Genomic DNA, 25,549 nt, shown 5'->3' with positions numbered 1-25,549 from the left:
TGATGTGCCTGTGAGCAAACCTATTCTCCCGCTAGCTGTGTGTCTTGGAGGGGCTGCAGAATGCGGCTCCTCCCCCTTTGTAAAGAAAAGCCTCTTTGCCTACAGAGAATAAAGGAGCTAGAAGCCCAGCACTGTGCCGCAGCATCTCACTGCTTCCCCCGGCTTCTCACACAGGAGCCATGGCCGGCGGGAACCCCGCTCCCACGTGCTGGTTCTCCCACCACCGGGCTCAGGTTTGCATTGGAGGACGGGCCTGGCAGCTCGGCTGGGTTCTCGCCGTGATGCCCACGCGGCCGTAGCCGGTAGAGCCTGGGCCTGTGGAGGGCGGCAGGGCAGGGGCCAGGGCAGCCCAGGCGGTTACTGAGACAGGCAGTGGAGAGCCCCTCGCGTCCACCCCCTCCGCCACTGGCCGCTCGGGCTCTCGGGCGCTGCTCGCCACGGACCGCAGAGGGGCGCCCTGGCCCTGGCCCTGCGGGGGGCAAGGGATGAGGCTGGCGGCTGGCAGGGCCTGGGGGCAAGGGGCGGCACGAGGCCGCCAAGGCAGGAAGAGGCGAGGCCAGGCGGAGCAGGAGGCGGGGCGGGGCCGGGTCAGGCGAAGCGGGGCCAGGCCGGGCGGTGGTTGGCTGGAGGCGGAGCCGGGCCGGGCGGTGGTTGGCTGGAGGCGAGGCGAAGCGGGGCCGGGCCGGGCCGGGCCGGGCGGTGGTTGGCTGGAGGCGAGGCGAAGCGGGGCCGGGTCGGGCGGTGGTTGGCTGGAGGCGAAGCGGGGCCGGGTCGGGCGGTGGTTGGCTGGAGGCGAAGCGGGGCCGGGCCGGGCGGCGGTTGGCTGGAGGCGAGGCGAAGCGGGGCCGGGTCGGGCGGTGGTTGGCTGGAGGCGAGGCGAGGCGAAGCGGGGCCGGGCCGGGCGGTGGTTGGCTGGAGGCGAGGCGAAGCGGGGTCGGGCCGGGCGGTGGTTGGCTGGAGGCGGAGCCGGGCCGGGCGGTGGTTGGCTGGAGGCGAGGCGAAGCGGGGCCGGGCCGGGCGGTGGTTGGCTGGAGGCGAGGCGAAGCGGGGCCGGGCCGGGCGGTGGTTGGCTGGAGGCGAGGCGAAGCGGGGCCGGGTCGGGCGGTGGTTGGCTGGAGGCGAGGCGAGGCGAAGCGGGGCCGGGCGGTGGTTGGCTGGAGGCGGAGCCGGGCCGGGCGGTGGTTGGCTGGAGGCGGAGCCGGGCCGGGCGGTGGTTGGCTGGAGGCGAGGCGAAGCGGGGCCGGGACGGGCGGTGGTTGGCTGGAGGCGAGGCGAAGCGGGGCCGTGCCGGGCGGTGGTTGGCTGGAGGCGAGGCGAAGCGGGGCCGGGCAGGGCGGTGGTTGGCTGGAGGCGAGGCGAAGCGGAGCCGGGCCGGGCGGTGGTTGGCTGGAGGCGAGGCGAAGCGGGGCCGGGCCGGGCGGTGGTTGGCTGGAGGCGAGGCGAGGCGAAGCGGGGCCAGGCCGGGCGGTGGTTGGCTGGAGGCGGAGCCGGGCCGGGCGGTGGTTGGCTGGAGGCTGTTGCTGACGCCCCGCATGGCGCTGGCGGCCAGCCCCGAGGTGCTGGCGTTCCGGGTCCCTACGGAGAGCGGCAAGGCCCTGTTGGTCTGGGGGCTAGAGGAGGGGGCGGAGGTGAGACCGAGGGCGGCGGCGCTACGCCCTGCGCCGGCACCGCTGGACCCAGTGGACTCCCGCTCCGTGCGACGGACTTGCCGTGGGACCCCCCCCCCGGGGGGGCGGGAATGCCCCCGGGTCACTGCTAGACTCGCTAATGCCCGCAGGAAGTGGGGAGATAAATCTCTGGGTTCAGGTTTTATGGCAGGTGCCAACTTTCTACTGGCACAAACCCGGACACCCGCCCCTCCTCCGAGCCCCTTCCCCCCTCCCGTCGCTGCTCTCCCCCACCCTCACTCATTTTCACCGGGCTGGGGGTGCGCCAGGGATGAGGGGTTTGGGGTGCAGGAGGGGGCTCTGGGCTGAGGTGGGGGGGGGGGCCTAGTGTGGGCTGGGGGTGGGGGTGAGGCTGGGCATGAGGGGTTTGGGTGTAGGAGGGGGCTCTGGGCTGAGGTGTGGGGGGGGGCCTAGTGTGGGCTGGGGGTGGGGCTGGGGATGAGGGGTTTGGGTGCAGGAGGGGGCTCTGGGCTGAGGCATGGGGTTGAGGTGTGGGGGCCTAGTGTGGGGTGGGGCTGAGGGGTTTGGGTGTAGGAGGGGGCTCTGGGCTGGGACTGAGGGGTTTGGCGAGCAGGAGGGGGATCAGGATGGGCCAGGGGTGTGGGAGGAGGTAAAGGCTCTGGACTTGGGGGGTCGGTTCTGGGGTGGGTGCAGAAAAGGGTTCTGGGTGGAGGGGCTTTGGGCTTGGGCAGGAGGTTGGGTTATAGGGAGGAAGGAGGGCTCTGTCCGGGAGTGCGGGTTCTGGGGTGGGGCCAGCAATTGGGGGTTTAGGATGTGGGGGGGATCAGGGCATGGGTGTGGGGGGGTAAGGGCTCCAGCTGGGGGTGCAGGCCCTGGGGTGGGGCTGGGGATTAGGAGTTTAGGGCATAGGAAGATGCTCTGGGCTGGGACTGAGGGGTTTAGAGGATGGGAGAGGGATCAGGGCTGGGGCAGGGGGTTGGGGCTATGAGAGATGCTTATCTCAGGCAACTGCCGGAAGCAGTGGCATGTTCCCCCTCCAGCTCCTACGTGGAGGCGTGGCCAGGTGGCTCTGTGCGCTGCCCTGTCCTCAGGCGCCACCCCCACAGCTTCCATTGTCCATGATTCCCGGCCAATGGGATCAGCGGAGCTTGGGCGTGGGTAGCGTGTGGTGCCCTTTGGCTGCCTCTACGCTTTGGAGTTGGAGGGGGCACATGTTGCTGCTTATGGGAACCATGGCAGGCAGGGAGCCTACCTGAGCCCCACTGCACCGCCGACCAGACTTTTAACGGCCTGGTCAGCAGTGCTGACCGGAGCCACCAGGGTCCCTTTTGGACCAGGCATTCTGGTTGAAAACCAGACACCTGGCAACCCTGTTTTTACACCAGTCTCTCAATGTTATAGGTGACAATTTCCTCAGTCAAAAAGTGTTGTTGTACATGATGCAAGAGAATACATTAGACCTCGTCATGCCAGTACCGGGTTTACAATGGTTCCGGTGGCACCAGGTCCACACTTGGAAGGGGCCCAACAAAGTGTTAATCCAGCCTGGGTCACAGCCCAGCAATGCGAAGAGTCAGCAACTTCCCAGTGCCAGCTGAAACACTCAGCCGCCTGGGGGAGCGCAGTGTGCAGGTGCAACAGAGACTGGGTGTTGCAGGGTGTGCTGGGAGTTGTAGTTTGCATGCTGCTGTGTTCCGCTGGGCCCCTGGGATCTGCACTGGCAGCTGCACTACTAGTCCCAGAATTCCCCATGCCATGCTATCAGCCACCCCAGCTGAAGTGTGCGGAGCGGACCAAAAAGAATCCCAAGCAAGGAAATGGTCTGGTGCAGGGCAAGGATTCCTGGCGCTAATCCCGCTGCGCCTTCCCTCCCTTTGGGGCACAGGATGGGAGCTCCTGTCTCCCCCATTCTCCTAGGGCAATGGGGAGCTGGGGGCAGCTGCGGTGCTGTGACTCCCGGGTGGTGTGCAGCCCCCCAGTGACCATGATGCCCAGAGGCACCTGGGTACTGTCTCGACCCTTCAACTTCAGGATGGGGGGTGGTTGTCCGTGGTCTCTGGGAGGAGCAGGGGTGGTGACGGCAGGGCTTGTCAGTGCTGGCTGCTGCACCCCCTGTCAGTGGGAATGCCCAGAAACTGCCCCCCTGCAATCCAGGGAGGGGGTGCAGTGTGGTTTGGGGGGGAAAGGGGCAGTTGTGGGGGAAGTCCAGGTGCAATATAGAAGCCGGTGGTGACTCCATGTGGGGGGTGTAGGAGAAGCAGGGTGTTAAGGTGGGAGTTGGTGTGTGTGTGTGGGGGGGGAGTCTGGGTTGGCTCAGTGCGGGGGGGATAGTAGAAGGGAGGGAGGTGACAGCCCTGGGGTGAAAGTGGGGCAGGGGGGCAGGCAGTAGTAGGGAGATTGAGGAGAGCCCTTCTTTGGGGGTTAGTTGTGTGGGGTGGAGGGAGAGCCCAGGTGTGAAGGTTAGTGTAGGAGCTTGAGGCTGGATTGTGGTAGCCTTTGGAGTAAAGTGTGTCTCTCTCTCTCTGTGGCTCTTTCTCCCTGCAAAAGATGGGCACCAACAATTTTCCTCCAAACACTCTGCCCCAAAGTTTTGTAAACATTATTGTACCAAAGTAGAAAATACAACTTAAAAAAAATGTATTCATGAAACATAACTTTGGGTGGTGGTGAGGGGAGATGCAGGTGTGACACCACTGACTGCTACATCCAGAATTAATATGGCTCATAAGTGTGCTAATTAAGCACTTATGTTCAGGGGCCCAAGCCGGCCCTGAGTGTTTAAACAAAAGGACAAAATTAACAACCCCCTTTCACACAAACCAAATTCAGTGGTATTCTGGGTATGTTGTTGTTAGCCCAGTTTGTTCTCTATGGGCTGAGTGGAGGTCTCAATCAAGTGTGGCTTCAAATATCTTACTTTGTTTTTGAATAAATGTTTCCAACCCCATCCTGGCAATACCACATTTACTATGGCATCAATGGTGCTGTCACGCCGGGCCCACACTTGGAAGGGGCCCATCACAACCACTGGGGGGCCCACAAATATGTTTGGTGCCGGGCCCACAAAAGGTTAATCCGGCCCTGGTCATGACACATAGGAATTAATCACAGAACTAAAAATTAATAGTAACTTAGGTACAAGTGATCATGACTTGACTACATTTGTATTGTGCACATTGAATGAATGCCAGATGGGGGGGCTTTAAATGGGCCAATTTCACAAAGCTGAAAACAGTTATGAGCCAGATTGTCTTGGAGGGAAGAATTTAATCAGAAAAATGTGGGATAATTGGGAAGTGAATTCTTTAAGAATGCTTTACTACCTGCCCTAAAAGCCACAATCAAGGAAGTAGGCCATAACTGGTTTAAAAAAAACAAGCTGGTTTAGAGGGGAAGTAAAGGCAGCTATAAAATATATAAATGGAAGAAAGGGGAAGTTGATAATAATGAATATGAATCACAAGCTAGGAGTTGTAGAAAATTAGTAGGGGAGCAAAGGGGACAGAACGAGAAATCTACGGCCAGCAGAGTTCAGGACACTGAGGAATTTTTAAAGTATATTAGGAACAAAATAATCTTAATAATGGTATTAGGCCATGACTAGATGGCAATGGTAGAATTCTCAATAGTAATAAGAAAAAGTTTTTAGGGAGGAAAAACAGATGATGGCATCATGTCATATGATAATACTCATCCCATTCTACTAGTATCTCAGGAGGGTGTTAAACAGCAGCTACTAATGTTAGCCATTTTTAAATAAGTCCCTATAACTTGTTCCAAGAGTATGGTGTTTTTGTTATTTTTAAAGCTGGCTGATGACTTGATGGACATTTAATGTTGATTTTCAATAGTCTTGGGACACGGGGGAAGTTCCAGAAGACTGGAAGAAAGCTACTGTTGTGCTAATATTTGTAAAGGTTAAATGGAAAGACCTGGATAATTATAGGCTTGTCAATCTGAAACTGATCCTGGGCAAGATAATGGGGAGGCTGATATGGGATTTGATTAATAAAGAATTAATGGAGGGTAATAGGATTAATACCAATCAACATGGGTTTCTGGAAAATAGATACACCTCTACCCTGATATAACACTGTCCTTGGGAGCCAAAAAATCTTACCGCATTACAGGTGAAACCGCGTTATATCGAACTTGCTTTGATCCACTGGAGTGCGTAGCCCCGGCCCCCCCCGGAGCGCTGCTTTACCGCATTATATCCGAATTCGTGTTATATCGGGGTAGAAGTGTACTGTTATATTAACTTGATAACTCTCTTTTTTTTTAAATGAGATTACAAGTTTGGTTGAAGGTGTTTGACTTGGAGGTATAGTGCATTTTGATAATTTTATATCATTCTGGTTTTTAACATAAAACACTTGTGACAGGATCCCCAGGGTGCAGCCTGGAACTGTGGAACTGCTGTGCACCCTTAATTCTCTCCAGCCTGGGCTGTCTTTCACAATGCCTTGCTAGTGACCAGCAGCAAACCCCTCCAGGCACTGTGATCACTCAGCACAACAGCATGTGGCGCCCCATTCCCAGCTAGATTGCATGAATGTTCCCAGAGCCGCTCATGAATCGCACAGAGAGAGGCTCCAGAGCCAAATCTCCCCAGCTCCCAGCACTGTACCTCAGGAATATACTTTCTTGCACTGCTCAAGATGAGCAATGCAGATTTATTAATTGGTTCACCACTGCATCGATGGAAAGTGGATATACACTAGCCTTCGTACCCTGAGCAGTTTTGCTACCCACTTCATACAAACTTACTGGTAGAGATAAACAGTTAAACAAATTTATTGACTACAAAAGAGAGATTTTAAGTGATACTAAGTGCTAGGCAAAAAGTCAGAGTTAGTTACCAAAATAAAATAAAATATCATGCAGTCTAAACTCTCTATCCCGGGCAACAACTAGACTAAGCAATTTTTCTCACCCCCCTGGATATTGCAGTCCTTAATATAAAGGTTTGTTCCTTAAACCTGGGCCAATCTCCTCTATTGGAGTCTTGTCTGCTTCTCTCTGTCTTAGGGCACATCTTCACTAGCAACTTTAAAGCGCTGCTTTAAGCTCAGTTGCTTGCAGCGTAGATGGGGGCAGGAGAAGGACCCAGTATGTGTCCACTCCGTCTGTTTTATACCCTCAGGCCATGTTCTTGGAAAACACAAGTCCAAGCATGTCTGGGGCATTGCTCAGGGCTTGTCTACACTGGCAATTTACAGCGCTGCAACTTCCTCGCTCAGGGTTGTGAAAAAACACCCCCCCGAGCACAGCAAGTTTCAGCGCTGTAAAGCGCCAGTGTAAACAAAAAGCCCTGTGCTGGGAGAGTGCTGCGCCGCGACCACACAAGGCACGTTAAAAGTGCTGCCGCGGCAGCACTTTAACGTTGCTAGTGAAGACGTGCCCTAAGACAGTGAGGAGAAGACAAGACTCCAACAGAGGAGATTGGCCCAGGTTTAAGGAACAAACCTGTGTATTAAGGATTGCAATAACTTTAGCATTGCCAGTGTAGACAAGCCCTCAGTCTCCAGGCAATGTTGAGCAATTCCCCTTTTGTGGCCTCATGCAGATGGGTCATTGAATTGTTGCTCCTTTGCTGGACAGTGGTTGTTGTTGGGTTATTTGAAACCCTGCCCAGCTGTTGGTTATTTTCCTTGCTGTTGCCTCTGGGGAGATATCTGGCTGATTCCCCAACTTACAGCATGTTTTAGTGACAACCATACAACACAATTCTCATAACTTCATATGCATTAATGATATGCATATATGGATAGAGAAGTGACTTTCAGCAGATCATGACCTTTCTGCTAATACCTTACAAGGCATGTTTTATATGTAAGATAACGATTATATAAAAATGAGGAATATGGGGGTTACAGGATGCTCCCGCAAGGTATAGAATGTCACAACACTCCAAATAGATTAAAAACTGGCTAACTGATAAGTCTCAATGTAATTATAAATGGGGAATCATCATTGATCAGGTGTGTTTCTAGTGGGGTCCTGCAGGGAATGTTTCTTGGCTCTTAGCTATTTAACATTATTATCAATGACCTGGAAGAAACAAAATCATCACTGATGAAAGTTTGCAGATGACACACAAGTTGGGGGAGAGGTAAATAATGACAAGAACAGGTCACTGATTCAGGGTGGTCTGGATCACTTGGTAAGCTGGGCACAATGTAAATGTATACCTATAGAAACAAAGCCTGTAGGCCATACTTACAGGATGCGGAACTCTATCCTGGGAAATAGTGACTGTGATACAGATTTAAAAATGGAGATCTCCTAGAACTGGAAGAGACCTTGATTTGGGGGCCGTGGTGGGTAATCAACTGAACACCAGCTCCCAGTGCTAATGTGATCCTTGGATGAATAAATGGGGATCTCAAGTAGGAGTAGAGAGGTTATTTCGCCTCTGTGTTTGGCACTGGTGAGACCACTGCTGGAATACTGTGACCAGTTTAATCGCTGGTAGAATACTGTGTCCATAATTCAAAAATGATGTTGATAAATTAGAAACGGTTCAGAGAAGAACCCCCAAAAAGGTTAAAGGGTTAGAAAAAATGCCTTTTAGTGGTAGACTCAAGGAGCTCAATTTATTTAGCTTAACCACAAGAAAGTTATGGGGTGACTTGATCACAGTCTATAATTACCTGTATGGGGAACATAGTTGATAATGGGCTCTTCAGTCTAGCAGAGAAAAGTATAACACAATCCAATGGCTGGAACTAGACAGATTCAGACTGGAGATAAGGTGTATGTTTTTAACAGTGAGGGTAATTAAGCAGTGGAGCAATTTACCAAGGGTCATGGTGGATTCTCCATCTCTGGCAGTTTTTAAATCAAAGTTGGACGTTTTTCTAAAATTTCTGCTCTGGGAATTATTTTGGGATGGTTGTATGACCTGTGTTATGCAGGAGGTCAGGCTAGGTGATCACAATGGTCCCTTCTGGCCTAGGGATAGAATCATAGAATATCAGAGTTGGAAGGGACCTCAACAATTCGGGACTAGGATGAGGCCTTCACAGTGGCCAGATGTAGGATAATCTGCCCCCCATGAAGCTTCTTGAACCTTCCTTTGAAGCATCTGGTGCCGGCTACTGTTGGAGACAGGATACTGGACTCGATCAGTGTTTCTCAAATGCAGCCACCGTGGCCACCAGAGGCTTTTCTTGCGGCCACAGCCTCCTGGGTGATGATTGGCGTGGGTGGGGTGGGGAAGGGAAGCAGCAGCCCCTCCCTCGGGGCCTCCAGCAGAGGTTGAGCCTTGGCTGGGGAGACAAACACTAGAGCAAGCAGCCAGTGAGTTCCCCATCTTCCTGGGGGTGGTGGGGTCAGGCTCCAGCCACAGGGCTTTGGGCTCCATCTCCAGCCCCAGCTCCTGCCAACATAGCTACCGCCGTTCATTGGGGATGGTTTAATTATGCCAGCAGGAGAGCGTCTCCCACCGGCATAGAGCAGCTACACGGGAGACCTCACAGCGACGCAGCTGCAGTAGTACAACTCGGCCGCTGTAATGTCTGTAATGTAGATAAAGCCTTAGTAGCTAGCTGGGAGGCTGTGAAAAGTGATATTAACATACAAGTATCACTTTTCACAGCAACTTACTAGCCAGCAAGTCTAAAAAAAATTTGAGGGGGGAGCGAAAGAAAATAACAAAAAGGACAAGAACATGCAAAGCACCTTATTTGTGTTTCTAGTCTGTTTAGTTCTAGTAAAGAATAGAAACAACTGCACATAATTTTTATTATTGAGTCTGCAAAAAAAATAAATTACAATGATTTGGACATGTATCTGTGCATATTTATTTAGAATTATAGAATTGTAGAATATTAGGGTTGGAAGAGACCTCAGGAGGTCACCTAGTTCAGGGGTCTCAAACACATGGCAGCCCGCAGAGTTATTTCCTGCAGCCCACCATAGGTGCCGACTCCACCAGCAACCAAGCTCCCCTCCTCCCCCACCCAGCGCGCTGTGTCTCCGCTCCTCCGCCTGCCTCCCAGCACTTAGGACTTTCCAGGTGTGAGGGGGAGGAGCGGAGACGCGGCAGGGAAGGGGTTGGAATGGGGCAGGGAGGGAGCGGAGTTGGGGCGGGGACTTTGGGGAAAGGGTTGGAATGGAGGCAGGGAAGGGGTAGGAAGAGACGGGGCAGGAGTGGGGCCTCATGGACTAGACGAGCAGTCAGGTATGAAGTTCAGCATGTATGATTCTTTGCTGTGAGTAGTTGGGAAGCAGGGCCGGCTGTAGGCACCAGCACTCCAAGCATGTGCTTGGGGCGGCATGCCAGCTCCTTTTTTTTTTCCTTGGGACGCAAAAAGCCGGGAGCCGGCCCTGAGCGGAGGTGAGCTGCAGTGGTAGGGTACGTGGGGAGGGCCGTAGGAAGTAACCGGGGGGAGGGGGGGGCAGAGGAACTGCTCCCTCCCTCCCAGCTCACCTCCACTCCACTGCCGCCTGCTCCCCCGAGCCCACCGCTGCTCCGCTTCTCCCCTGACGGGAGGGAGGGGTAGGAAGGGAAATGTGCCATGCCCAGGGGAGGAGGCGGGGCTGGGGATTTGGGGAAGGGGTTGGAATGGGGCGGAGTTGGGGTGGAGCCGGGAGGGGGCGCGGGACATTTTTTTTGCTTGGGGCGGCAAAAAACTTGGAGCCGGCCCTGTTGGGAAGAATGTTAAAAGTGGCAACATATTTTGTATGAATAGTTACTTTAAAAAATTCCTGCCATTACACTATGTTGATAGACTGTTAGTGTAGATCATCATCAGTATTACTGATCATATAAGGAATAGTTACAGGTGTTTATATTTTATTAAAACCCCTCTTCACATTACAGTTTTTAAAAAGTTAATACATCCACTTTTAATAGCATACCATATTCTTCATTTTTTCTATACTTTTGTATCATTGTATGAAAAAGTTTCAACGATGCGGCCCTCGGACCAATACACTAGTCTTTATGTGGCCCTCGTGGGGATTTGAGTTTGAGATCCCTGATCTAGTCCAACCCCCTGCTCAAAGCAGGACCAATCCCCAACTAAATCATCCCTGCCAGGGCTTTGTCAAGCCAGGCCTTAAAAACCTCTAAGGATGGAGATTCCACCACCTCCCTAGGGAACCCATTCCAGTGCTTCACCACCCTCCTAGGGAAATAGTGTTTCCTAATATGCAACCTAGACCTCCCCCACTGCAACTTGAGACCATTGCTTCTTGTTTCTGTCATCTACCACCACTGAGAACAGCCGAGTTCCATCCTCTTTGGAACCCCCCTTCAGGTAGTTGAAGGCTGCTATCAAATCCCCCCCCCCATTCTTCTCTTCTGCAGACTAAATAACCCCAGTTCCCTCAGCCTCTCCTCGTAAGTCATGTGCCCCAGCCCCCTAATTATTTTCATTGCCCTCCTAAAGTTGTTTTTCCTAAAGTTAATTAAGTATTCTATGAAAAATTGTCAGAGCGGCGACCAGCAAGAGTTGGTGGCTGTACTCTGAAGCCACCAAAAATTTGTTGTGAGAACTCCTGCACTAGATGGATGTTGGGTCTGATCCAGCCTGGCAGTTCCTGTATTCCTATGTAAGGAGTCAGTGACAATATCTGTCCAAACCAAACACTCCAGTTATATTTTACCCATGTTAATTACTCAAGGGGTTTATTATTGTTAGAGGAAGAAACTGATAGTAGGAAAAATACTCGGTAATTAATAATCAAGGCTTGTAGAGAGTCCCTGTTCACAGTGCCTCTTGGCTGTTGCTCTATCTCCTTAGTACTGCTCTTTGTTTTTCTCTTTTTTCCTCAGCATTCTCTGTTTTCAGCATTTTCTGAGTTTGGGTTGCTGTATTCAGTTCGAGTTCACAGAAATGCTGCAGTCGCGGGGCCTGGGTATTATGCCCTGGTCAAGTTCTATTCAGCTAGAGATGCCAGCAGAGCCCAACGTGCGTGCAACAGGCAAAGATTATTTCAGAAATCTCCCTTAAAGGTAAGTGAATTAAAACAAGGTGTAACTTCCAGTTATTGGCTGAGAGGTTTCTAGGAATAGGGTGGTATCCTGGAGTCTCTGGGGGAAGGGACATAGGCTGGGGCCCTGAGATGTCTGCCTCAGGGCTCAGGGTGGTGCTGACGCAGGGGAACACAAGTGGCTGTAGAGTCTTCTCCATTTGAGGGTGGGGCTCATGGTCCTTGAAGCCCTGTATCTCGATGGCACGTTAGGGTCTTGCTGGACCCTCGTACAGATCCAGCAGTAAATCATTCCCTTTATTTCCACTCTCTCGAGGGGTAGCTGCTGGAATGCTCAGGGGCGTCTGTTACACTAACATCGCTACCACTCTCTCCTGGAACCACTGCTTCCGTGGGGTGGGGCATCATGTCTGACAACCAGGGATGGCAAGGCTGCATTTGCCACCTCCCAGAACCACTGCTGCCTCTGAGGAGGACAGGGAGTGGGGTACCATCACCCTGGTGCTCCCAGAGCTATCAACGCTGGTTCTTCAGTGGGACCCTGGAGCACTAAGAGCCTGGTCATATGGAACAGGAAGAGCAGTGCTAGTGAATACTTACAGCTCCCTGCCTACAAAGCCAGTCTCATCTAATCCATCTAGGGCTTTTCTCCTCTGGGCAGGTTTGCATTTGCACCAGACAGAAGGCCTTTCAGCAGCAAGTCCTTGCTCTGAGGAGTTACAAGTGTAAGGAATTAGCCAATTATTACCTTGGCTTCAATGGCTGGTCGAACCGGATCATTACGGTAAGAAGCCCTTCTTGTATTCTTTTGTTCCCTCCATCATCCCCCCCTTTTGTTCCCTTCCTCATCCCCTTATTCTTGATCTGGGGAGCTGATGGAGGGATTCGAAATGGGGAAGTGACTTGGTCTGATCGACGGGCAGTGAAGAGAGCCTTAGCAGCTGCATTTTGGACAAAATGTCAGACAATTACCTGGTTATTGGGTAGACCGGCCGGAAGGAGTTGCTGTACTGAGGGAGGTAATGAGTTCAGAAACTTAGCCTAGCGCTAGGGCCAGACATGGAGGTACCAGATCTTCAGACTGTGGGGAAGAGAGAAGAGCCAAGATTTGGCAATACCCTGCGTGTGACGCGAGCAGTCAAAGACAACTTGGAGATTGCAAGCCTGATTGGCAGAGAGGGTGGTGGCTGCTGGAGCTTCTTGAAATAAAATGCTTGGCCCTCAGGGTAGAAAGTTTGGACATGCCTGCTCTGGGCTCACTGTTTATATCACAGCCATCCCTTGTGGTAATAAAATTCTATTAATCTCTTTTTCCTACCATCTCTGCCCTCACCAGGTCTCATCTAACGGACATCCTCTCTTACGCAGATAAAACTAGTTCCCTGGATGGACCCCATGCCATCTCTCTGGCTCCCCTCTCTCACTGCTATCCCCAATTCTTCAACCAGTTGCACTGTCCCTTGGGTACTAAAACACCGGTCTTAGCGCCACTTCCCAAGGAAACCACTCTTGAGCCTGACACGCAACAGCTCCCTTCCCTGTATCTGCAGTATCTTTTCTCAGCCACAAAGGTTCCTGTTGCCGATCACTTTGATGATTGTCTAAGTATTGATAAATGCACAGTAAAAGCTGCATCAAAATCCTTCTGTGATGGTTTGAAAATGTAAATCCCAACAGCTGCAGAATATTTCTGGTTTTGACTTGGAGAATGAGGAGCTGGGAGGGTTGCCAGAGAGGCAGTGCCTGAAATACCTATGCGTTGTGGAAGTAACACTGCCCCATCATGGGATCTGCACCAGAGGACTTGGCATTGCTGAGACATACGTAGAAAATGGCCGAGGTACGTGTCCCGTGCAATTCGGTAACTTTGTGATTGTTCGTGTTGATCGCTTCCACTCTGCTAGACGTTCAAAGGCACTAGAATATTGCACTGCAGGGTGGGCCTGTGCACTACCAGGTTGTCCAGCTAGGTGTTCGTAATAAACGCTGTGGGTTACCAAAGCTACAGGACCAGCACTCTTCTCTCCCTTCCTCTCCTCTCTGTTTTTTATCTCTATCTCTCTCGTTTCTTTTCCTTTCACGTCTTTCTTTAGTGCTCATTGGCGCTCCATCACAGGCACTTTTCTCGAATGCATTATGTGTAAGGCTAAGTTATTGTCACGGATATTTTTAATGAAAGTCAGGGACAGATCATGGGCAATAGACAAAAATTCATGGAAGCCCGTGACCTGTCCCTGACTTTCTAAAAATATCCCTCACAAAAGGGGTAGACAGGTTCAGCACCCACTGCGGTGTGGGGAACTCTGGGGTCCCTCGGCTTGTGGGGCTGGGGACTGCTGGGGGGGTCCACCCGCCATGGCTGGGCAGCTGCGGGGGGGGTCCCCCCAATCAGTGTGGGGGCTGGCAGCTGTGGAGGCAGGGCTGGCTGGGAGCTCTGGCCCCGAGGCACAAAATGTCACGGAGGTCAGTGGAAGTCACGGATTCTGTGACCTCCATGACATAATTGTAGTCTTAATTACGTGAAATGGGTTTGATACTCGTCCAGTTCTTAGTGGACAGAGTGTCTGCATCACACACACTAGCTGGCAGCAGGGCTCCGCGCTGTCAGGTTGGCTGCTATGGGTGTTAGATGTAAACTCTTTGGGGAAGGAGTGGTGTGTCACTATATGTCTGTACGGTGCCTAATACCATAGGGCCCTGGTCAGGGTTACGGTTTCATGGCACGTCCATGTTATGAATAATTTTAAAAGTGCTGCAGTAAACAGTCTTCCTACCAGAGTAATATGAGTTACTGGGTGAGTGTTTGCTTATCAGAAGGGATTTAACTGTGCAATAAGCTCTTGGTAGTACTGTATGACCATCATGCTTTCAAATGTAATCTTTGAAAATAACACTCTGCTGCCTTGTTGGGTTTAGATCCCCTTGAGTTTGTCTTGAAAACAGGAAATGTTCAGAAACTTGCAGTTGAGAAAGCTCTGTCGGGTGCATTTCAGAAGATACTTCTCATAGTTTTAGGTAAGGCATTTTTATACATTGATTATAAATATCTGGAGGGTTTTGTCTGAGAATAGTTGTGTTGTAGGTTTCATGATAGTGAATACTAACTATTATAAATATATTTTCTCAAAAGTGTTGCTTAGGGTTGAAAGCTTCCTTGTTTGGTCTCAGCTCAAAGTTTAAATTTGTGTGTGTGCGCAAAGTTTGCAACAAATGAGTCAGCTGAGTGGAAGGAAAATATACTTGGCATATTGTAAAGGAAAAATTAGGTATTTTTGGTATATAGCTAACTGAAACAGCCAAATGTCTAAAAACCTGGAAACTTTCAAGTGCAAATCCTGCATTAATACTATATTGAGGTTGTAAATTTGAACACAAATCCAAGATTTGAAGAAGTTAAGGCTCCAATAGCAACATTAACCCAGCCCCACCAATACACATGATTTTTGACTACTGGCTAGCTTTCTGCTGTCTCTGGCCTGCAGTGTGGTAAGTTGTGTATTTTGTAACTGTTTTGCTCAGTGTTGTACCTGTTACCTGGGGCTCTCTCCTCCTTGAGCTTTAGAGTTGTTGTTACAGAACCTGGCTACTAGCCTACATAGGAATACTGGATACCTTCTCTCCTCTTGACCTGCTGCTCACGAACAGGGAAGAATTGGTAGGGGACGTAGAAGTGGGTGGCAACCTGGGCAGCAGTGACCATGAGATGGTCGAGTTCAGGATCCTGACAAAAGGAAGAAAGGAGAGCAGCAGAATACAGACTCTGGACATCAGAAAAGCAGACTTTGACTCCCTCAGGGAACTGATGGGCAGGATCTCCTGGGAGGCTAATATGAGGGGAGAAGGAGTCCAGGAGAGCTGGCTGTATTTTAAAGAAGCCTTATTGAGGGCGCAGGAACAAAACATCCCGATGTGCAGAAAGAATAGCAAATATGGCAGGCGACCAGTTTGGCTTAACAGAGAAATCTTGGGTGAGCTTAAACACAAAAAGGAAGCTTACAAGAAGTGGAAACTTGGACAGATGACTAAGGAGGAGTATAAAAAATATTGCTCAAGCATGCAGGGGTGTAATCATAGAATCATAGCGATCGGGGGAGGTCTCGGAAGACTGGAAAAAAGCTAATGTAGTGCCTATCTTTAAAAAAGGGAAGAAGGAGGATCCGGGGAACTACAGTCCAGTCAGCCTCACCTCAGTCCCTGGAAAAATCATGGAGCAGGTCCTCAAGGAATCAATTTTGAAGCACTTAGAGGAGAGGAAAGTGATCAGGAACAGTCAGCATGGATTCACCAAGGGCAAGTCATGCCTGACTAACCTAATTGCCTTCTATGATGAGATAACTGGCTCTGTGGATGAGGGGAAAGCAGTGGACGTGTTATTCCTTGACTTTAGCAAAGCATTTGATACTGTCTCCCACAGTATTCTTGCCAGCAAATTAAAAAAGTATGGGCTGGATGAATGGACTATAAGGTGGATAGAAAGCTGGCTAGATCATCGGGCTCAACGGGTAGTGATCAATGGCTCCATGTCTAGTTGGCAGCCAGTATCAAGCAGAGTGCCCCAAGGGTCGGTCCTGGGGCCGTTTTTGTTCAATATCTTCATTAATGATCTGGAGGATGGCGTGGATTGCACCCTCAGCAGGTTTGCAGATGACGCTAAACTGGGAGGAGTGGTAGATCCGCTGGAGGGTAGGAATAGGATACAGAGGGACCTAGACAAATTAGAGGATTGGGCCAAAAGAAATCTGATGAGGTTCAACAAGGACAAGTGCAGAGTCCTGCACTTAGGATGGAAGAATCCCATGCACTGCTACAGACTAGGGACCAAGCTAGGCTAGGCAGCAGTTCTGCAGAAAAGGACCTAGGGGTTACAGTGGACGAGAAGCTGGATATGAGTCAACAGTATGTCCTTGTGGTCAAGAAGGCTAACGGCATTTAGGGCTGTATAAGTAGGAGCATTGCCAACGGATCAAGAGACGTGATCATTCCCCTCTATTCGGCATTGGTGTGGCCTCATCTGGAGACTGTGTCCAGTTTTGGGCCCCACACTACAAGAAGGATGTGGAAAAATTGGAAAGAGTCCAGCAGAGGGCAACAAAAATGATTAGGGGGCTGACATGACTTATGAGGAGAGGCTGAGGGAACTGGGATTATTTAGTCTGCAGAAGAGAAGAATGAGGGGGGATTTGATAGCTGCTTTCAACTACCTGAAAGGGAGTTCCAAAGAGGATGGATTTAGACTGTTCTCAGTGGTAGCAGATGACAGAACAAGGAGTAATGGTGTCAAGTTGCAGTGGGGGAGGTTTAGGTTGGATATTAGGAAAAACATTTTCACTAGGAGGGCGGTGAAGCACTGGAATGGGTTACCTAGGGAGGTGGTGGAATCTCCATCCATAGAGGTTTTTAAGACCCGGCGTGACAAAGCCCTGGCTGGGATGATTTAGTTGGGGATTGGTCCTGCTTTGAGCAGGGGGTTGGACTAGAACCTCCTGAGGTCCCTTCCAACCCTAATCTTCTATGATTCTATGTGTTTTATTTTATCTATCTATTGCATTTATATTATCATAGTACCTGAGTCTACACTCAGAGCTAGTATTCCGAGCTCAGGGGGAAATACGCTCGCTCTCATCAAGTATACCTAGCAGTGTAGCCATGGGAGTGGCCACGGCAGCATGGGTTATCGGCAGTGAATACATCTACCCAGCAGTTTCAGGCGGATTTGTGCTAGCTGTGCTGCTGCTGCACATGCTACCAGAGCTGCGCTGCTATTGATGCTTGTGCCAGCTTGATGGGAGTTAGCACCGGTATGGGAATCACACCCCTAGCTCACGCTGTAGACCTAGCCTAAGGGTATGCAAATTCATTTGCAAATTTGACACCATCAGATCAGGATTAAACAAAGACTGTGAATGGCTATCCAACTACAGAAACAGTTTCTCCTCCCTTGGTGTTCACACCTCAACTGCTAGCAGTTTCTCCTCCCTTGGTGTTCACACCTCACCCTCCCTGATTGAACTAACCTCGTTATCTCCAGACTGATTCTTGCCTGCATATTTATACCTGCCTCTGGAAATTTCCATTACATGCGTCTGACGAAGTGGGCATTCACCCACGAAAGCTAATGCTCCAGTACATCTGTTAGTCTATAGGGTGCCACAGGACTCTCTGTTCCTTTTTATAGCTTAAGGGTGAAATTTTCAGACAGACTTGGGCTGCTGAGTCACTTGTGCACTCTTTAGAATTTTACTCCAAGGGCTTTGCCCCAGGTTGCAGGAACTCTGTGGCAGAGTGGGGAATCCAATCCAGGTCTCTATTCTTAAAATAACACATACAGTAACTGCACTGTCTACAGGGAGCCCAGAGAGACACCCCTGTGTCTGTGTGCTGATACAGAAAGCCTGGCGTGACTTGAGGCAAGGCGATCAAGATCACTCAGGTGGCCTGTGCTCTCCTCTTTTCCCAAGTTTGTCATTAGGGCCGGAACAAGGCCCTCTCTGTTTTGGGAGCGTCTCCATGGACATTCCTGAAGATGAATCCTTTAGTCCATGAGCATTTAACTTATCCCTGTCACAAGTTGCATGGAAGGGAAGAGGGTTTGTGGAAGGGCATTTGGACCTGACTTTTGATTAACTATTGAATTGGACTCATGCCCACCATCTGAACATAGGTGCCTCATGGGTGCTGATCCGTCAATACTTTGTTTAAATGAATAACTCCTAAACTTGCATTAAACATCGATTGATTGATTTTTTGCATTTAAGAAACAAAGTCAGTTTCCAGTCTGATGATTTTGATGGAGCAGATTTGGTGTTTAATATTTTTCATGAGTAGAGGAATATGCCGCAATCTTTCCAGCAAACACTGATTCTCACTCTCAGACCCTGATTAAAGCAAAGCACTTAAACGTGGGCTTAAGTTTCATGAAATCAATGGAATTTAAATATGTGCTTAAATGCTGTGCTGAATCAGAGCCTAAATTCCCACCACTGGCTTAGACTTTTAAAATGTCACTTAGGCCATGACTATCCTACAAAGCCTGTGCCGGCATCGCCCCCTAGTGTAGATGCCGTTTATGCTGACACAAGGAGTTCTGCTGCCACAGTGACACCACTTCCCCGAGTGGTGATAGCTAAGCTGACAGAAGCACTCTTCTGTTGACATAACTGCATCTACACTGAGGGTTTTGTCAACATAGTTATGGTTGGTTTGGGGGAGTGACTTTTTTCACACTCCTAGCCACTGTACTTCTAGATCAGGTCTGAAGTGGATTTCTGGAGTAAAATATCTGGTGGGTTTCCTGCTGTCAGACCTGACACTTGTGCAGAGGCAGGTAAATAGCATCCTCTTGTTTGTTTGTACCCTGCTTTCCACAGATTGTGGCTCCTCTGCTTTGCCAGTCTCTACTCGGCCTAGTTAAGTGCCTTTGGTTTTTCTGCCTGATCTGGAAAGCAGATGCTCTAGGCCAGAGGAAGGAATGGGGTACAGCGTGTACAAAGTAATTTCAAAGCCTGGCATTGTCAGACTAGGTTGTGCACAGTGTGTTCTCAAATGGGGGGCGTGAGGAGTAGCTTCATAAATCATTGGATTCCCTTCTTAGCACGTGCTCTCAGATCTCCCATATCTCCGACTCCACACAAAAGTCTAATCCCTTAAACCTAAACCTGCTCCCACTGAAGTCTGCTGGAGTCTTTCCATTGATGTTAATGGAAGCAAGATTGGGTCCTTAATCCTCAGTCCATATGTGAGAGCAGCCCCCACAGGCTCTTCTTCTTACCCTGCATGCAATGTGGCAGTTACTACGTGTTACTTGCATTACTGTGGGCAGTTTTATCTTACACAGTAAAGGTATTTGCATTCCTTAAAGGAACAAACGAGCTATAACCCCCACACCTGCCCCATACCAACAATGAGAAGATAGAATTAGTACCTACTCCATCTCTGAACTTTCTAAATCGCCTGTCCCCATGGGATTGATACTCCTGGCTCTCCATGCAGTTATAAAGCAGAATAATAAAGCTCAGTCCAGTCTTGAGAGAGTATGGAATCATTTTGTGGTCACTAAATTGAGTGGTAAGAAAACACCTCCTTAGTTCTCATGTTGCATGCTTGTTTCAGAGAATGGTAAGGTGGCTGTGGAGTACAACTCTGCCGAAGAGGAACCTATTGATTCCTTAACAGACGAGGAGCTGAGAGGTCTTATTCAGGTAAATAGAGGCTGTTTTGTCTTGCACTGTCCCACGACAGGCGAGCTCGGCACTCCACTACAAAGGAAGCAGAATGAGCAACAGAATATCGTCGTGCTACCTCGGCCAACAGTAGGAGGGAACGTAGACACCAACTTGCTTGGGCACATCTCCTGAGACCAGCATGTGGGAACGGATTTCCAGTTTTAGTCATACTCGAATACAAGCAGCAATTATTACAAGTCCCTTTATCATGTATCTAGTAGATCCTAAAAATGCATTTCTTCTTACCATGTCCTAGAGTATGGTTGCAATTATTCAGTATACTGATATTTTAAAACGTTATTATTTTCTTGATATCATTACGCAAAATTATGTATTTTTTTAAATAGCATAGGAGACACTAGGGATGCAGTGTAGAGACCATGCTCTCAGTCACATTGTAACAGACCCAGAAGTATAACTCATGACAAAGCCCAGGCCCCCGCTTCCTGTACTGTTGTGTGGGAGTGACACTCTCATTAAGGTTGAAAAGGCACTTCACTTCCAAATGAGTCTTTAGAGCAGTTTTAAAATAAATTACTCTCCTTTGGGTTGAACTTCATCTACTTGTTCTAAAGCTGACAGCAAAGAGTTAACAAAGGGATCTCAGTAAACTGGGTGAATGGGTGACAACATGAAAATGATTGTTGATAAGTGCAAAGTGATGCAGATTAGAAAAAATAATTCTAACTACACATACAAAATGATGGGGTCTAAGTTAGCTCAAGATAGATCTTGGAGTCACTGTGGATGGTTCTCTGAAATATCCGCTCAACATGCAGCAGCAGTCAGAAAAGCTAACAATGTTAGGAACCACTAGGAAAGGGATAGATAATAGAAAATATCATAATGCAACTATATAAATCCATGGTCTACTTAAAACTTGAGTATTGCATACAGTTCTGGTCACCCCATCTCAAAAAAGATATTGGGAAAGGTGCACAAAAGGACTACAAAAATGATTAGGGGTATGGAACAGCTTCTGTACCTGAAGAAGTTAAAAAGGCTGGGAAGTGTTATTTACCCCTTCACATAATGGAAGAACTAGTGGTTACCTTATGAAATTAGTAGGCCAGTTTAAAACAAACATAAGGAAGTACTCCTTCACACAACGCACCATCAACCTGCAGAACTTATTGCCAGGGAATGTGTGAAAGCCAAAAGCATAACTAGGTTGAAAAAAGAATTAAATAAGTTCAGGTCCCTCAATGGCTATTGGCCAAGATGGTTAAGGGTGCAACACGACCCCATGTACTGGGTGTCCCTAAACCATCAACTGCCAAAGCTGGGACTGGACCACTGCGGATGGATCACTTGAAAATTATCCTGTTCTGTTCATTCCCTTTGAAGCATCCGGCACAAGCCACTGTCAGAAGGCAGTATACTAGGCTAGATGGACCATTGGTCTGAGCCAGTATGGCTGTTCTTATGTTCTCTAAGCCCAAAGGTGATTACTTGTAAAGGGTTGACTGAAATCTGTTGATTTTGCATTATGTTAGCATAAAAATTAAATCTTTTCAATGTAAAAAAAAAATCATCATTCTTATGCTGGACTTAAAAACAGCTGAACTTTTAAATTCAACCCTTACATGTGGCTTGAATAAGGAATAGTCACCTTGCTTAGTATGAAAGCAGTGGGACTTGCTGTGGTTGTTCAGTTCAAAATGTTTCTCCTCTAAAGGAATGCATCAGACATGTCACAACACAGTCAGCCCGCAGCACAACTGGGCATTGCGCAGCACCCCCAGCAGTCTGGGTGGAGAAAATGTCTCAGTGAACCTCCTGATGCATTAGTCCTCTTAAAGTGCACATAGGCAAAGCAGTGTTTTCGTAATTAAAACATTCAAACAGGGTTTGGTTTAGTTCTGTATCTAATATATTTACAGTGCGAAGTGCCGTGGAATTGCCTTAGGTTATTTTTTATCCTTTTTGTTAAAGAAAAATATGGATCTCCTGCTGTGTAGAGCTATTTTGTTCTCCATTTAAATCTTCCTTTCCATTGCCCCTTCCATCTGAGTATATAAAAGGGCTTTAAAGCCCCCAGAGCTATTGGTTTACTCCGGTCAATGGGAAGTTTGTGGTAAAGCCAAGAAACAAAACCTAAATCTTATCTGTCCTGTGCTTTAACCACAACATTGTCTTCCTCCCTTGGTGGCTTGTGGGATTTGAACTAATAACATCTCTCAGGGCTTGTCTTCACTGCCGGGATAAGTCGACCTAAGTTACGCTACTCCAGCTACATGAATAACGTAGCTGGAGTTGACGTAACTTAAGTTGACTTACCCCAGTGTCTTCACTGCACTGCATCAATGAGAGCCGCTCTCCAGTTGACTCCCCTTACCCTTCTCAGAGACGTGGAGTACCAGGATCCACCGGAGAGCGCTCTGCAGTCAATTTAGTGGGTCTTCACTAGACCCACTAAATCGACACCAGCTGCATCAATTTCCCCCGTAGAGAAGACAAGCCCTCACTCTCAACACACAAACTAGTGAGCTAGCTATTCATGATAAACTTGAAAGGGGCAGCTTGGGAGGAGAGAGATTCCTTTTGTTTCATTGGCTTGTGATGCTGGTCAGTCACAGAAATTAGCAGAGATGCCAGCAAAATGGAGAGTTGATTGTTGACAGGTTCCCCATCCAATGTTCTTGCACTGACATGATTCCAGGCAGGCAGTTTTTTCCTGAAATGTGATTAAAATACGATGGTTTGTTCTGCATTTCCAGGAGATGGCAAAGAAGGTTAAAATATGGTGCTGAGTAGCAGATATACTCTTAATTTCTCTTTCCAGGTCAATGACTTGTCCTTGGAGCAGCTGAACCTTGAAGAAGAAGAAGTATTTCTGTCTGATTTCTGTTTTGATGAAGGGCACCTGCTGGAGGGGAGACAATCTAATTAGTGTGGCTTAAAGTATTCTGGGAGTTTTACAGTATTTCAAATCGTTGCTCAGGAATGAAAGCATAAGGCTGTGACATTGCACATGCTAAATGTTTTAGATGCTTTATTTCTTTCTGATTATACAGTGGTGGAAATAAATGGTTCATCTATTGTTACTAAAATAAAGACAGACAAACATAGCTAAGGATCCCCTGGTTCATCCCTTCCTTCATGGGCCCTGAGAACACCAGGATTGTTTGCGTTGCCTTCAGCATGGGCATAACAGCTGCAGCTCTGCATTAAGATAGATTATAATCAAATTTCATGCTGCAGGGTTTCAGCAGGTCAACCTGCGGGGGTCAGGAAGATATTTTTTCCCTCAGTGCACAGTTGGCCAGGTGTAGTCTCTGAGAGAGCAGGTGGATGCCCTGCCACAGGAAACCTTAAGTAGCTGCAGAATTTACACACACAGACACCTGTATGCTCACCTAAGAACCATTTCTTTAACTATCATGTAATCTACCAAGCCAGTCAGTTGCAAGATAAAAGCGATTTTCCTATGGGCCCTTTCCTTTTTTGGATTAACCTGCCATAGTGCCAAACAAAGGCCCTTTTTCACTTAGAAAGTGCAAGTTTTGCATTACATTGACATTAAACTGCAGCATGAGGCTTCCTGTATTAAACAAGTGAGCTTCAGAGATGCAGGTTATTTGGTGTTATAACAGATTCCCCAAATCATAGAAGTGTAAGACTGGAAGGGACCTCAAGAGGTCATCTAGTCCAGTCCCCTGCACTCATGGCAGGACTAGGTATTAGCTAGACCATCCCTGACAGGTGTTTGTCTAACGTGCTCCTAACCTGCTCTTAAAAATCTCCAATGATGGAGATTCCACAACCTCCCTAGGCAATTTATTCCAGTGCTTAACCACCCTGACAGGAAATTTTTCCTAATGTCCAACCTAAACCTCCCTTGCTGCAATTTAAGCCCATTGCTTCTTGTCCTATCCTCAAAAGTTAAGGACAATTTTTCACCCTCCTCCTTGTTACAACTTTTTAGGTACTTGAAAACTCATCATGTCCCCTCCTCTCAGTCTTCTCTTCTCCAGACTAGACAAACCTATTTTTTTCAATCTTTCCTCATAGGTCATGTTTTCTAGACCTTTAATCATTCTTGTTGCTCTCTGCAAGATTTTCTCCAGTGTGTCCACATATTTCCTGAAATTGTTGAGGCCTTATCAGTGCAGAGTAGAGCAGAAGAATTACTTCTCATGTCTTGCTTACAACATTCCTGCTGATACGTCCTAGAGTGATGTTTGCTTTTTATGCAACAGTGGTACACTTGACTCAGTTAGCTTGTGATCCACTATGACTTCCAGATCCCTTTCTGCACAGCACTGCTTCCTAGGCAGTCATTGCCCATTCTGTATGTGTGCAGCTGATTGTTCCTTCCTAAGTGGAGCACTTTGCATTTGTCTGTATTGAATTGCATCCTATTGACTTTAGGCCATTTCTCCAGTTTGTCCAGATCATTTTGAATTTTAATCCTGTCCTCCAAAGCACTTGTGTCATAACTATAAAGGGAAAGGTAACAGCCCTCCTGTGTACAATACTATAAAATCCCTCCTGGCCAGAGACTCCAAAATCCTTTTACCTGTAAAGGGTTAAGAAGCTCAGGTAACCTGACTGACACCTGACCCAAAGGACCAATAAGGGGACAAGATACTTTCAAATCTTGGTGGGGGGAAGACTTTTGTTTGTGCTCTTTGTTTTTGGGGAGAGTTCGCTCTTGGGACTGAGAGGAGCCAGACATCAATCCAGGCTCTCCAAATCTTTCTGAACAAGTCTCTCATATTTCAAACTTGTAAGTAAACAGCCAGGCAAGGCGTGTTAGTTTTATCTTTGTTTTCTCAACTTGTAAATGTACCTTTTACTAGGGTGTTTACCTCTGTTTGCTATAACTTTGAACCCAAGGCTAGAGGGGGTCCTCTCGGCTCTTTAAGTTTGATTACCCTGTAAAGTTATTTTCCATCCTGATTTTACAGAGATGATTTTTATCTTTTTCTTTAATTAAAAGCCTTCTTTTTAAGAACCTGATTGATTTTTCCTTGTTTTTAGATCCAGGGGGGTTGGTTCTTGATCCACCAGGAGTTGGTGGGAGAGAGGAGGGGGGATGGTTAATTTCTCCTTGTTTTAAGATCCAAGAGGTTTGGATCGGTATTCACCAGGGAATTGGTGAAGAGTCTCCCAAGGCTTCCCAGGGAAGGGAATTAGCACATTGGGAATGGTGGCAGCGGACCAGATCTAAGCTGGTAGTTAAGCTTAGAAGTTTTCATGCAGGCCCCCACATCTGTACCCTAAAGTTCAGAGTGGGGAAGGAGCCTTGACAACTTGCAACCCCTCCCAGTTTGGTATCGTCCACAGACTTTATAAATATATTCTCTATGCCCTTATCCAAATCATTGATGAAGATATTGATTAGAACCAGACTCAGGACCAATCCCTGCAGGACCCCACTCAATATGCTCTTCCAGCTTGATTGTGAACCATTGATAACTACTCTCTAGGAATAGTTTTCCAAACCGTTATGCACCCACCTTATAGCAGCTCCATCTAGGTTGTATTTCCCTAGTTTGTTTATGGAAGATCATGCAAGACAGTATCAAAAGTCTTACTAAAGTCAAGATATACCACTTTTACCGTCCCCCCCACCCCATCCAAAAGGCTTGTTACCCTGTCAAAGAAAGCTATTAGGTTGGTTTACCATGATTTGTTTTTGACAAATCCACGTTGACTGTTAGTTATCATCTTCTAGGTGTTTGCAAATGGATTGCTTGATTATTTGCTCCATTATTTTTCTAGCTACTCAAGTTAAGCTGACTGGTC

The 25,549-nt window shown here is 48.5% G+C and overlaps 1 protein-coding gene across 10 annotated transcripts; it reads left to right on the top strand.

The window, feature by feature from the left end:
* Positions 1–61: 61 nt before the first annotated feature.
* Positions 62–24,760, top strand: RDM1 (RAD52 motif containing 1). 10 transcript variants are annotated; one of them, XM_065577953.1, is made up of 8 exons: positions 62–233; positions 11,416–11,595; positions 12,235–12,357; positions 13,251–13,413; positions 14,490–14,588; positions 15,717–15,863; positions 19,683–19,771; positions 22,581–24,760. In XM_065577953.1, the coding sequence occupies exons 1-8, from the start codon at positions 180–182 to the stop codon at positions 22,686–22,688; spliced, it is 963 nt and encodes a 320-aa protein (XP_065434025.1). In that variant the 5' UTR covers positions 62–179; the 3' UTR covers positions 22,689–24,760. The 10 variants fall into 10 exon arrangements, with proteins under 10 accessions (XP_065434025.1, XP_065434028.1, XP_065434027.1 ...); XM_065577951.1 differs by lacking the exon at positions 62–233 and adding an exon at positions 1,465–1,628; XM_065577952.1 differs by lacking the exon at positions 62–233 and adding an exon at positions 2,604–3,260.
* Positions 24,761–25,549: the final 789 nt, after the last annotated feature.

This window comes from Chrysemys picta, chromosome 24 (genome assembly GCF_011386835.1).
Source record: "Chrysemys picta bellii isolate R12L10 chromosome 24, ASM1138683v2, whole genome shotgun sequence".
NCBI classification, from domain to species: Eukaryota; Metazoa; Chordata; order Testudines; family Emydidae; genus Chrysemys; species Chrysemys picta.
The sequence above is the reverse complement of the archived record's forward strand: the minus strand, read 5'-3'. Positions and strand labels throughout refer to the sequence as shown.

Coding starts and splice junctions, on each gene's coding strand:
- RDM1 (XM_065577951.1), top strand. CDS start 1,533: ATGGCGCTGGCGGCCAGCCCCGAGGTGCTGGCGTTCCGGGTCCCTACG. Junction 1,629..11,415: donor GGCTAGAGGAGGGGGCGGAG/GTGAGACCGAGG, acceptor TTTTTTCCTCAG/CATTCTCTGTTTTCAGCATT. Junction 19,772..22,580: donor AGCTGAGAGGTCTTATTCAG/GTAAATAGAGGC, acceptor TTCTCTTTCCAG/GTCAATGACTTGTCCTTGGA.